This window comes from Ursus arctos, unplaced genomic scaffold, assembly GCF_023065955.2.
Source record: "Ursus arctos isolate Adak ecotype North America unplaced genomic scaffold, UrsArc2.0 scaffold_20, whole genome shotgun sequence".
Taxonomy (NCBI): domain Eukaryota; kingdom Metazoa; phylum Chordata; class Mammalia; order Carnivora; family Ursidae; genus Ursus; species Ursus arctos.
The window spans coordinates 8,559,047-8,572,861 of record NW_026622875.1 but is presented as its reverse complement, the minus strand read 5'-3'; the positions used below and the strand labels follow the sequence as shown (position 1 = coordinate 8,572,861).

The following is a 13,815-nucleotide window of genomic DNA, read 5'->3' as shown; positions in this document are numbered from 1 at the left end:
TTGCCTTTAAATTTTGTTGATGGTTTCCTTTGCTGTGCTGAAGCTTTTTAGTTTGATGTGGTCTCACTTGTTGATTTTGTGCTTTCATTGTCTTTGGTTTGGGTGTCAGATCCAAAATGTCATTGCCAAAACTGAAATCAAGGAGGTTACCACTCATGTTTTCTTCTTGGAGTGTTATGGTTGCAGGTCTTATATCAAGTGTTTAATCCATTTTGATTAATTTTTGTGTATAAGGTGGTGTAAGATTCTTTTGCCTGTAGCTATCCAGTCTGCCTAGCACCACTTATTGAAGAGATGGTCCTTTCCCTACCATATATTCTTGGCTCTTTTGTTGTAAATTAATTGACCATAAATGTGTGGGTTTATTTCTGTGCTCTCAATTCTGTTCCATTGATCTATATGTTTGTCTTTATGCCAATACAATACTATTTTGATTACCATAGCTTTATAAGAAAGTTTGATATTATAGGGCATGATGCATCCAACTTTGCTGTTCTTTCTCAAGATTGCTTTAGCTATTCAGAATCTTTTGTGGTTCCATACAAATTTTAGGATTATTCTATTTCTGTGAAGAATGTCACTGGAATTTAAACAGGTATTTCACTGATACAGTTTTTTGGGGGTAGTATGGGCATTTTAATAATATTAATTCTCCAATCCATGAACACAGAATATCTTTTCATTTATTTGTGTCTCCCTCCGTTTCTTCCATTAATGTCTGAGAGTTTTCAGTGTACAGGCCTTTTACCTCCTTGGTTAAATTTATTCCTAGATATTTTATTCTTTTTGATGCCATTGCAAATCAGATTGTCTTCCTAATTCCTCTTTCTTGTAGTTTGTTATTAGTGAGAAACACAACAGATTATTGCTTATTGACTTTGTATCCTGTAACATTTATTAGTTCTAAAAGTTTTTGGTTTAGTCTTTAGGGTGTCCATTATATATAGTAGTATGTCATCTGCATATAATGCCAGTTTTACTTCCTTTTTAATTTGGATGCCTATTGCTCTTTCTTGCCTAATTGCTGTGGTCAGGATTTCTAATACTATGTTGGATAAAGTAGCAGTAGTAGGCATCCTTGTCTTGTTCCTTTATCTTAGAAAAAAAGCTTTCAGTGTTTCATCATTGAGGGTGATGTTAGCTGTCGCTTGTCATTTATGTCTTTACCATGTTGAGGTACTTTTCCTCTATACCTGCTTTATTGAGAATTTTTATCATAAATAGATGTTGAATTTGTCAAATGCTGTTTCTGTATCTGTTTAGATGATCATATTATTTTTATCCTTCATTTTGTTAATGTGGTGTACCATACTGATTTATTTGTAGATATTGAACCATCCTTGCATCCTTGGACTAAATCCCACTTGATTAGGGTGTGTGATCCTTTTTAATGTATTATTGAATTTGGTTTGCTGGTATTTTATTGAGGATTTTTGCATCTCTGTTCATCAGGGATTTTGGTCTATAAGTTTCTCTTCTTATAGTGTCCTGTTTAGTTGACATCAGAATAATGAGGGCCTAGTAAAGGGAGTTTGGAGAAATAGATTTCTTTATACTTGCAATTTTAGATTTATGCTCATTACTATATCGTTATTGTGTTCCCTTAAAAATACATTTTAAAAATCATTCTAATATTTTATATTCCCAATTCTCTTACTTTTAGAATTCACCTTCAGAATAAACTTATCTCTTTCCATTTTAAACTACATAACTATCTCTTTGTTATGTCTGTCCACCTACCCCCTCCCCCACCAAAATTCCTACTAATGTGGTGTTAAATGAAAGCAGGTTAGGCCAAGAATCAGAGGATGATGACTGTCCATACATTAGCCAGGTGACTCTGACATGCCATTTCTCCCTGATGAGTGTGTGTCCACGTCTAGGCAACGGATGGGTTGGACTAAGGCCTTGGAGGACCCTCTGGGCTATAATGTGCTGTAATCTGATTCTAACTCTGATGCTCTTTGCTTGTTTCCAAAGTTAAATAAATGTTTTTACATTTTGATTTTTTTCTTTTAAATCACCATTAAATAATTTCAACTTTGATTCAAGTTTAGTTTTTATGTCATTATTTTTCTACATAAAAATTTTTAACCTTGTTTTTTCCACACTTCCTTTTATTTATCTTTTAAAATATAGACACTCAAAAATTTAAATTCAAGTGATAACTCTGGTCCATATAGTTTAATAGTGGTCTAAGAGTAAATAACAAGCTATTAATAGCAGCCTAATTCTTAATGCCAAAATTTAATCTGTTTCACAGGAAAGTAAACATATAAAATTTTGATGACTAAATTCTTGATTCTTTTAAAAGATTTATTAACATAAGTTTTGTAATTTTGTGTTTAGCTTACACTAATATTACTCCAAAATGCACAGTTTATCTAAATTGATAATATTCCTCTCAGAGGTCATTGTGACCCACAAATCAGTCCACTTAAATGATTTTCCTTTTACCCGGCAGAATAAAGAGTCCTTTACTTTTTGTCAGTAGTCACAAATATTGGAAGATGGAGTTCAGATAAATCATTTCAGCATTAATGTCTTTCCTAAAATTTATTTGACCAAATTTCAAATTTATTCCAAGTGAAAAAACTTAAATTTTTTTCAGTAGGCTTTTTGGTGTAATAAGTAACACACAAATATTTTAATAAAATTATTTTGCATATATTTTAACATTTTCAGTGCATTTTTTAAAAATACCTTATCAAGAGATAATTTAAATACCATAAAATTCACTCATTTTAGGTGTGCAGCTTAATGGTTTTCAAGATATTTATAAAAGTATATGACCACCACCAAAATCTAGAGCATTTCTGTCTCCCCAGAAAGAAATGCCACGGTCTTACCTTTCTGCGCTTCCCCCATCAATCATTAATTTACTTTCTGTCTCCATAGATTTACCTGTTCTGGACATTTCATAAATAGAACCATACAATATGTAATCTTTCCTATCTGACATCTTTGACTTAGCATAATATCTTTGAGTTTCATCCATGTTGTAGCATATGTAAGTACTATATTTCTTAATTAGTAGCTTCTCTATTAAAGTGAAAAATAATCACAATGAGCAATGTGGTTCAGTTGAAAAAATAGTGATCCAGCAGTCAAATACTTCTGCTTTCTGGCTCTGTTTATGCCTTTTACAGGCCTTTGGGCATGTTATTAATTTCTTTGACTCAATTACTTAATCCGTGAAATGGAAATATGATAGTGTTTCTAACATTCTTAGAGCATTAAGAGAATTAACAAAACGTAGGAGCCCCGAAAGAACTATACAAATATAGAATATTAAACTACATTTTAAATTGGTTTTCCTGGTCTGATAGCAAACCAAATTATTATATTTGGGATAACGTATTAGAATTTAAAAAGTACTCCTTTAATAATAAAGGAAAACTATAAATTTTAATTCCTGTTTGCCCAAAGGTCCATTTGCCTCCACTAATTTATATTCTAGTCAGCCTTGGTTAGCTTTAACAATACTAGTCACTCTTTCACTCACGGACTAACCCAGGCACAAAACACACCTGCTGCTCGTAGACATTTACAGATTATCCACCTTCTGGGCCAATAGCATGAGTAATAGCTACCCTCCCTGAATGAGAAATAAATGACCCCCCCACATGCCCAGTGTCCAATGTCTCATCTGTTACCAGCATCCCTGTCCTACTTGCTAATCACTAATACTATCCTTACATCATTAAGAAGCAAAAATCATTCCTATGAGTTCAGGTAGCTTTTGAAATTACGACAGTCTAAATAATAGCTAACATTCACGAATTGCTAACCACATCCCAAGCATGATATAGTCACAGTGCACTCATTTATCATTACCCTCCTGCCCTCCTAGATTAATCACTTTTATTATCTCCAGTTTACAGATGAGATTACCAAGGTTTAGAGGAATTAAGTCATTTGTCCAAAGCCACATAGTTACTAATGAGCAGAATTGGAACCTAACTCTAGAACTGTGCTGCCAAAACTTGGGCTCTTAACCCTTAAATTCCACCACCTGGGAGCATTAAAACATATATATTGTTATCATTAATTTATACTTCAGGAGAGCTACTGTGCCAGATCACTTCCGGTACTGATGATAAGCACAAGAGGAAAGCAGAAGAGGTCTGGAGGACAATAGACACCCGATGACAGGTTATGGGAACTCCTGTTGGGTTATGTGATGGGTTATGAGATGGGTATGCGTATGCTTTAGGCTACTTTAATATGATTCTTTTGTTTTCTGTCACCGAAATAAGCCATGTTCACTATTGATTAGGAAATCTCAACATTCACAGAGAGTTCTAAACATTTGTTGCATATCCTCCTAGACTCTCTGTTTTGAATATATATTTTTATAAGAATGGAATAATGGAGTTTTATAATCTCTAATACCCCATTTCCTTTTTTATGAAGATTTTCCATGTCAAAAGTATTAGTGTATTTTGATTTAGGGTGAATCATAATTTATTTAGTTGTATCCTAGTTTTGGACAGTTGTTTTCACTTTTTTTCTGTTAAAACAATATTGTGATACATATCCTCATACTAAGCCTTTTCACATATCTGTGAGTGTTGCCTTATGATCTCTTTCATCTTCAAATTATAAACTGTTTTTGTTTTTTGATTTGACACTTTTAAATTATGTAATTGGTAGAATTTTTTTAATGCAATTAGCACAAAATATGAAAGCAATCTTTTGAAGAAATTCTTGCCCTTTACCTGTACTACTGCCATCCCAGCACAACAAGTGGAAATGCTGTAGCAAGAAGAATCAGAGCTCTGTGTGGCTGACGATGTGCTGCAGCTCCTTCACAGTTTTGCGTAAAATTGTCCTGCAGACAGAAATCTCTGTAAGCATTCTGATTGTAAAACACACCGATTCATGAAGGAAACTGATGTTTATATAGTTATGTGACTGTATTTGAAAATGTCTTAAATATTTTTAGATCTAAACTTCCCTATCTTTCTGTATTCATTTCCTTTATTATTAACCCTAAATCTTTTTCTTTTTATCCCATAAATATTTTTAGCTAATACTCTGTTCATGGTAGGTCCCTGTCCATATCCATTACTAGTATTTTCCAGTCTTGAAAAATCCTGTTACAAGATATATGTATGGTTTGTGAATTTATTTATATGTATAAATTTGTCAGAAAACAGAGTACTGTCCTAAAGTATTCAGAAGTTTCTGAATCCATCAAGATTATTACTATGATATAGATGATGTATTATCTTCATTTGCCAGTTGAGAGAGAGTAGATTTAATCAAGGTAAAAACATTAGAATTTAAGGTTCTTCCTATCTTATCCATCCAATATTTGTAATATTTCATAAGCCCCCCCATAAGTTAGAGTTATTTTCATGTTATATTGCATTGGTTTAATGTTCAGAATAAACTACAGTGAAGGTTTAGAAGCATTTTTTTTTTGCATTCTGAAGTAAATTTTTGATTCTTAATATTAGAATGTAAATCGTTTCCAAATTTTAAATATCTGATTATCTCCTTAGCATGATTTAATACTTATCCCTACTCTCTCCTGTCCACACACACCTAGCTAAATAATTTTCTGGTTTTAATATAACTACATCTGGACTGAATTGCAACTTTTTAGCTGTATATCCACACCTGTTCTAGCATCTGATGTATTAAAATCTCCAAATGTTATTTCAGTCCTTTCTGGCATTATGCAGAAAATGTTAATGTACTTCAAGTATACTTGTTTCAAAATAGATGTGAATCAAACCTTTGAAATATAAACCCTAAAATGAAATGAATTTTCCGAGTGGCTATATCACCATCTGAGCTTTGTAAAATGTTTGCTAAAGTTAAAATATGTTAATTTGCAATTGATATAGTTGAATACTCATTATAGAACTTTCTTCTATTATTGGTATATATTCTTACATCTGCAAAGGTTTCCTCTGTTAATGCTCATTTAAAAAAATTTAAGTGAGACATTAACTTTTGTAAAAGTCTAAGCTCATCAAACTATGGTGTAATAATATATACATATAAATATCCTCTAAGTGAAATATACTGATTGTGTTCATTCACATCAGTTATATCTGATCAAAATGCCACAATTTCAGCCATGTAATTAACCATCTAACTAAATAAAGTCATTTAAAATATTGGAAAAATAAAACAGGTTTAGATTTAAAGGCGTTATTGATTTGTTATCTAAAACATAATTCATCATCTTGAAGGCAAAATGAGGCACTTGATTATAATTTCTCTAATGACAAGGGAATATATCTTACTGGTATTTGTAGACTGAATCCAGTTTGCATGGACCCTACCTATGACAGAGTAGATACTCAATGAGTGTCTATTTAAGTAAAATAACCTATTTATAAGAAAGTTTGCATTTTAATGCCAAGATACATATTAGATATTATCAATGAAAACCACACAGCTCTTTCTGTTCCATGCCTTTTAACCTTAGATACATAAATTTAAGCATATATTTGCAGGCATTCTTATTTCTACTATCTACAACATTTCATTTATTCATTCAACAATTATTTTTTTTTAACATCTTCCATGTTTCAAACACTATAACAGATAAGGTTTCTGCTCTCATGGAACTTACATTCTAATGAGTTTATATTGTGAAGATTAAATTAGTGTAATGCATGTAGAACATAGTGCCTGGTAGAGTAAGTACTCAGCACTTATTAGTTGTGATGATGAAGATGGAAGACACCTTTATATAAATGCTATTCAAAGCCATGAGACTAGATGAGATCCACTAGAGAGAAAATGCAGGTAGAGAAAAGGGCTACAAACTGAATCCTAGTGCTTCCCAACATTTAGAGTATTCTAAATGGGAAGGGAAGGAAAAATAAAGTATGATTAAATACAAAGAGGGAGGCAAACCTTAAGAGACTCTTAACCATAGGAAACAAACTGAGGGTTGCTGGAGGGGAGGTTCGTGGGGGAATGGGGTAACTGGGTGATGGGCATTAAGGAGGGCACGTGATGTAATGAGCACTGGGTGTTATATGCAAATGATGAATCACTAAATTCTACCCCTGAAACTAGTAATACGCTATATATTAACTAACTAGAATTTAAATAAAATGTTTAAAAAGGAAAAAAAAGAGCTATTTCTGTGAAAGAGTGAAAACGAAAGCTCAATGGAAGTAGATAGAAAAGAGACTGGGGGAAAAAGGCAAATCATGAAAAGAAAGACAGGAATGACTAAGAAGTGTTTAAAATGAGATCATCAGCTTCAATAGTAAGCAGAGAACTGCAGATTAAACCTACAATGAGACACTACTTTGCACCATATGAACTGGCAAAAAAAAAAAAAAAAAGATAAATAACTCTTTCTGATAAGTATTAGGAAAGCAGGGGCCTTCATTTAGTGAGGTGGAAAGGGACACTGGTACCTCCATCCTGGGAACCATTTGGCATTAGTTAAGTGTGTGTATGCCTATGACCTCATAAGTTTGTTCTGGGGACATGCTGCAGAAAAACTCCCCTATAGGTACACAAGAAGATGAGTAAAAAGCTTTTGTCACAGGATTATTTGTGGTGACACAAAGTTGCAAGCAACTAGGTTCCATCACTATAGGACTAGAATAGTAAAGTAAGTTTCAAACTCATCCCCCACTTTCACATCAAGTTCTCTAACCTTTGTTTTCTTTTGTTCCTTGAACACACAGAACTGAGTTGATTAGACTCCTTAGGACAGAGCATGCAATCATCCTTGACTGTGCAAGCAAGACCCCTCCCTAAATAATATTTCATAAAATATGTCAAACACAGAAAATACAGAGAATAACATAACAAATGTGGGTGAATCCATCACCCATATTTAACAAGTTTTAACATGGCCATTGTTACTCTGTATATTTTTAAAGAAAAATACGCCATTAAACCCTTCATTTTTACCCTTGCCCATGCAAGGATAACCACTGGTGACACCTGGCCCAACTGCAAAATCAAGGTCCTCAAGACCAAAAAGTGATGAGATTCGGAGAGGAAGTGAGCGTGGGAGCCAGGTGGCCTCCTAGTGCCACCAGTGATAAGAGCTAGCAGGAGTATTCACTATGCGCCTGCCACTGTTCTCTTTACATGTATTAAGTCCCTTAATTCTCAATCCTATGCTGTGGTCACCATTTCATAGATAAGGAAACGAAAGCACCTAAAGTCACAGAGCTCCTAGAAGTAGAGCCAGGATTTGAAAACAGGCAGTCTGGCTTCAGAGATCATGCACTACACTATGTTACCCTGTCACAGGAGCGTGTTAAGAACGGTGAACTTCTGTGTTTCCTCTTCCTCAATCATCTCTACCATTTAAAAAAGTATACAGCCTTGAATTTCTCATTAAAAAAAAAAATCCCATGATTGGGATCTCGGGAGGCCAATTCTGCTTGCTTATTCTTTCATTCTGCTTCTTGAACCTACACTCAGTTTCCTCCACTTTGAACCAGATTTTTTTTTTTATCCAGAAAGCTTTAAGTTTGAAATATCTTTCCACTATAAAGGTTCTACTTATTGTTTTCTCAAACGTTATACTAATTATACTCTCCAAGTGACTGTAGTGTTTTATATCCTTCTATAAAATAGATAACTATGAATACCTTTTGTATTCGTAGTTTCTACAAACCTTTTGGAACAACAGCATTCTCTTAAATGACTAATTACCCCAAATCTGATGCCTGTGTAATGCTATCCAGCAAGCAGCTGGCTTCATATGAAGAGAGGCTAAGAGCTCTTTTTTGTCTTGTTCATTTAAAATCATTTGCTTCTTATTTAATATCTGTAAAGAACGCAGTCACATCATAGTAGAATTTGCTGTTGTAAATTTTGGATTGTTTCCATGGGTTCCGCCTTACATCTGCATGGTGTTTAAAGCCAATGCTTCCTTTCTTTTTGTAGGCAGTTAGGGCCTTTTGCCTCATAATCCAATGTCATGCTGAATGACAGAAAATTGAAGTTGAATTTATTTAACTATAGAGAAGGACTGCACAGAACAATACACTTATTTAGGAACTCCTTGCCTCAGGAACTGAAGGAGCTGTCTTGTGCAGGTGGCTTAATCTCTCTGGTGCTTATCCTAGCTGTGCTCCTTTATTAAGGACAGAAACTGGGCACTCTGCTTCCAAAAACAAAACGACCCTGCTAATCTGCTAGAACCAATAATAAACTAATAGTATGCTTACTCCTCATTCAGAACAGTAAAGATAAGTTCTGTGTATTTTTAAAATCATTCTTAGCACTTCTTTATTAGAGAAAATGTAACCGAAAGTAAAAACAACAACAAAAAAGAAACAGCCATGAAAATATATTAACTCTTAATTATACACTGCTGGTCAGTTTACATTATGGATTATTCATAATTCATCTTTTTTTCCCCTCAATTCTCTGTGGTGTCTTCTCTGTTTATATAAAGTGATTTCTTTGTTGACATTACTTGTATTTTCTGTTTCTATTTACTTCATATGGCAACCTTCAGTGGTTTCTGTGTTGTGGCGTAAAACATTCATTTCCTTTCCTTATTTTGACCCAGAGCTGCTGTAATACATAGTAAAGTTTCTGAAGAAAGTGGCTTCTTCACTCGCTGGGCACTGTGAATTAGACTAAGCTATGTATGCTTAGCTTGAACCCGGGAGAAAGGGAATTTGGGTGGGTATGCAGAGAGAATAATACCAGAAAGTATAGTAGCTTTTCCTTTCTTGAGTGGGTTGTGATTATGTAGTTTATTTTCCTTTAAACCTAGTAAATTCTGGAACTATGATGTACAATATATTCAAACGTGAGCTTAAGAATACTTTCCAGGGGCACCTGGGTGGCATAGCGGTTAAGCATCTGCCTTCTGCTCAGGGCGTGATCCCGGCGTTATGGGATTGAGCCCCACATCAGGCTCCTCCGCTGGGAGCCTGCTTCTTCCTATCCCACTCCCCCTGCTTGTGTTCCCTCTCTCACTGGCTGTCTCTATCTCTGTCAAATAAATAAATAAAATCTTTAAAAAAAAAAAAAAAAAGAATACTTTCCAAAGCAGGGTGCCTGGATGGCTCAGTTGGTGAAGCCTCCGACTCCTGATTTCGGCTCAGGTCATGATCTCAGGGTTGTGATATAGAGCCCCACATCAGGCTCCACGCGTGGAGTCTGCTTGAGATTCTCTTTCCCTCGCCCTCTGCCCCTCACCCCAAGCTCTCTTGTGCTCTCTCATGTGCTCTCTCTCTCTCGCAAAAAAAAAAAAAAAAAAAAAAAAAAACTTTCCAATGCTATAAAAATCGGGTTTTAATTAGCTGCCATTTTTACTATCTACTGTTGTAATGATCAGGTAATTGAGAATTAATTGCATAAAATTCACATATCAAGTACCAATTATTTGGAATTTGTTTTCAAGATAATCAGTTCTTTCCTCTTAACAATAGCTATATGTAGAAGTGATAACATGAAATTTATTACATGGGTTTAGACCCATGCTTCATCTAGTTTAAGATTATGTTTTGACAAAAGCACCAAGGGACATTAATAAGAAGGCATAATTGTTCTCTCTGAAGTCAGTCTCATAAAGTTGGTCACAATGATACCATAGTTGTCTTAATATCTTTCATTAATTATAATATATTAATTTTTAAACTTTCAAAAATTAAATCTAAACCATCTCTTGAAGTTAGATGTTCTGCTAATTTACTACATATTTTATGTAAAATGCTTTTCATTCATCTTAAGTATACCTCTTTAAAGATTCTTAGATATGTAAAACAGATCTATAGCTACATTAACCATGCTATCATGGACAAATATCATATCCCCTTGTAGCTTTTATATTTTGAGAGCCCATGTAGGAGAGTTAGAAAGATCAGGACTTTGGGATGAGTCCTGTCTGAGTTTGAATCATGAGAGCACTTCTAACTAGCTATGTCACATTTGATAAGTTAGTTAATTACTCAGATCCTTAGAGACTTCACTAGTAAAAATATGTATCTGTTTTTCATAGTAGTTGTGACTATAAGTGAAATGATACAGGAGAAAGCATTTTGCATAGTGCCACAGAGTGCACCATTGACAAACACTAACCTCCTGCCTTCCTTATTCTTCAGAGGATGGGTTGAAATCTTTTGGCTGTGCCTGTGTGAATGGAACCCCTCTGCAAGTCCATATGAACTCAATGACAAAGAAATCCATTGTGCAACATTCGTAAAAGATTGCTTTGTTTCAGAAGGTTGTACTCAAAAATGAATTATATGTATGTTATCTTTTCCCTCATATAATGATGCCACTCGATAACTGGGAAAAATGTACCCTACAAATATTATCTGTCAGTTAAATCCTTATTGACTTTTACTTTGAGGGGCCTTTCTCTCAAATTGATCCCTTCAGCTGAGTTAAAAATCTTCAGCCAGTTTAACTGTTGGCTAATGCATTAATGCCTTGTAAGATATTAGGAAAGGGGTGTCTGGGTGGCAAGGAACTCTTGATTTCTGCTCAGGTCATGATCTCAGGGTCGTGAGATCGAGTCCCACTTTGGGCTCCGCATTATTCAGGGAGACTGCTTAAGATTCTCTCTCTCTCTCCCTCCCCCTCTCTCAAAAAGCATAAAAATAAATAAAGATAAAAAGCATATTGTAAGATACCAGGCAAGAGAATTGGAGAGGATCTGCATTTTTTTTTCTTCATCTGAAAAATGGGGCTATTTGCACCTATCTAGAAGTTTGAGGGATAAAATTAAATAATGTATGTGTAAGTACTGGATAAACATGAAGATTTATATTAATGTCTGGCAAATTCTAATTAAGACATGCGTTTAGAGTGAATTTGTTTTCTGATTTTTGTCTTGTTTTGTTTTCTAATTTAAAGGAACTGGCTCTTCTTCATAAAACAAAGCTAAGAAGGCAGATTGTCGATATATATAGAAATGTTTTATGTATTTGTATGGATGCGTAAAGATTTTAAAGTTTACTATTAAAAAGTATGTTATTAAAACATATCTGGGCAAGTGTAACATAGAAATTTTATAGTTCCAGTGTGTTAAATTATTTTCTCCATAGAAACCAGTTAGTCCATCTGTGTAAGTTTGTTTTCTACCTTTCTCTCCAAAAAAAGTGCCAACAAAAGCTGTCATTACAGTGGGGGTTCAGATCATAGTCCCCACACACAGGCAAATGGCAGGACCCACTTCATTCAAGCCATTTGTTCTCTCTGCTTTAGTTTCAGTTCTGCATCCACACACATAGTAGACATGGCTGCTTGAATAATCTTTCTCAAACACTGCTTGAATTTCCCAGACTATGGAAGCCAATTTCCTGCTTGTATTTTCTTGGCTTTGGAAGTCATTAAAATGCCTATTAGATGGTACACAGAGTTAACAAATTCTTTACTGGGAGCCATGTACTTGGTTTGTCTATTTCAGTTCTACCAGGAGGCCTCAGTGATACTTCTCAGTTCTAGGTCACAAGAGCGAGCTCAGGCAGTCAAGTGTTTCAGAGGTGAGCCACATGATCAGAAATTCATATATGTGTCAGCTACATAAATTTCCTTTAAAAACATTAGTAAAATTTAGCCTATTAGCTGTTTGAAAATTAGCAAGATGTTGGAGGCAGAAAGAGGCCAATAAATTGGATCCGTCAAAAACCATTAATTCTGTGGGGTTTCTGAAGAGATGAGCTGCAGAGGAGTAAAGTGGAGTAAACAGCTGTAGTATGCTGCAGGAACTGAGTGGCAATTCTAAAAGAATATGGTTTACACTCTGAAACTATCTGGACATTTCGAATGTACTAATCAGATGAACACATTATGTCATTTCAGATTTACAGTGTCAAGTAGAGGCAGTTGGGCTAAACCTTCAGAAGGCAGTGACCAAGATTGACAACTATAAAGAAAAGCTCATGTAAGATGGTAAACATGGAACAACCTGTAAGATTTTAGAAAGCTCTCCCCCACCCCTACCATCTGTTCTCTGTGATTCTTTTGGCAGTGATTTAGTTGTGTGAGTGTGGTCTGCTTTTCTCAGGCACTTTTCTGGCCTGTATTGTATATTAAAGGACCTCTAAATATTTTTAAATACATGAAATGTTTCTTTCATTCAGTAAGAAACTGAACCTATTCATGTATTAAAGCTTTCTCTGGTTGTTCAAGTGTAACTTAATGTGAAATATTCTGATTGTTTGTCTCTTAATGTGTCTCTTTATTATCCATCCAGAAGAGACAACTTTAAAGTTGTTTCTTAAAATTATCAATTTTAAGTTCAGAAAGAGAGTATCTTTGAAGAAGTATCTTTGAGTATCTTCAAAACGTTGGAGTACTTACACTTTATATAAGTGAGAAAGAAAGTATTAGAAAACAAATGATAAGAAAATGCCCTTGTAAAATATCCAGAGCACTACTGCTTTTAGAAATGAATTTCCTTCAGAAGTTTCAAAAATTACCTTATGGTATAAATATCATACATCTATAATTATAACACTAAAATAGAATTTGTGTAATCTTTGAAAAAAAAAATATATATATATATTTTTTTTTACTTTGTGGTATGTTATCTGGTAGCTCTGGTTTTCAGTTCCTATATTTTGGAAGAATGAACCTCATAAGAAATATAAATATTTAGAATGCTTAGCAACCAAATGTTGTGTTGACTATGGACTACTCCTAAGAACAATGTGCTTAATAAAATTCTTAACAGCACAAGGAAGAACAAATCCCAGATATTCCCTACCAAATTAACGTATACTTGAATTATTTGTAGCAAAATAATTTGTCTTTGTAAAACAAAAGACTGTGGTTTATAGTACAGTAAATACAATAATTCAGCCATCTGTGTATGATGGCTGAGGTTGAAGGAATGAGTGGACA

At 34.3% G+C, this 13,815-nt stretch overlaps 1 protein-coding gene across 4 annotated transcripts in view; it reads left to right on the top strand.

The window, feature by feature from the left end:
* LEKR1 (leucine, glutamate and lysine rich 1) overlaps positions 1-13,815 on the top strand; it is a 169,940-nt gene that overhangs the window by 96,212 nt on the left and 59,913 nt on the right. For all 4 annotated transcript variants that reach the window (XM_026497347.4, XM_057315998.1, XM_057315997.1 and 1 more), the window contains one exon: positions 12,772-12,853. In XM_026497347.4, coding sequence (XP_026353132.2) covers positions 12,772-12,853 — 82 coding nt within the window. The remainder of the gene's footprint in view (positions 1-12,771; positions 12,854-13,815) is intronic.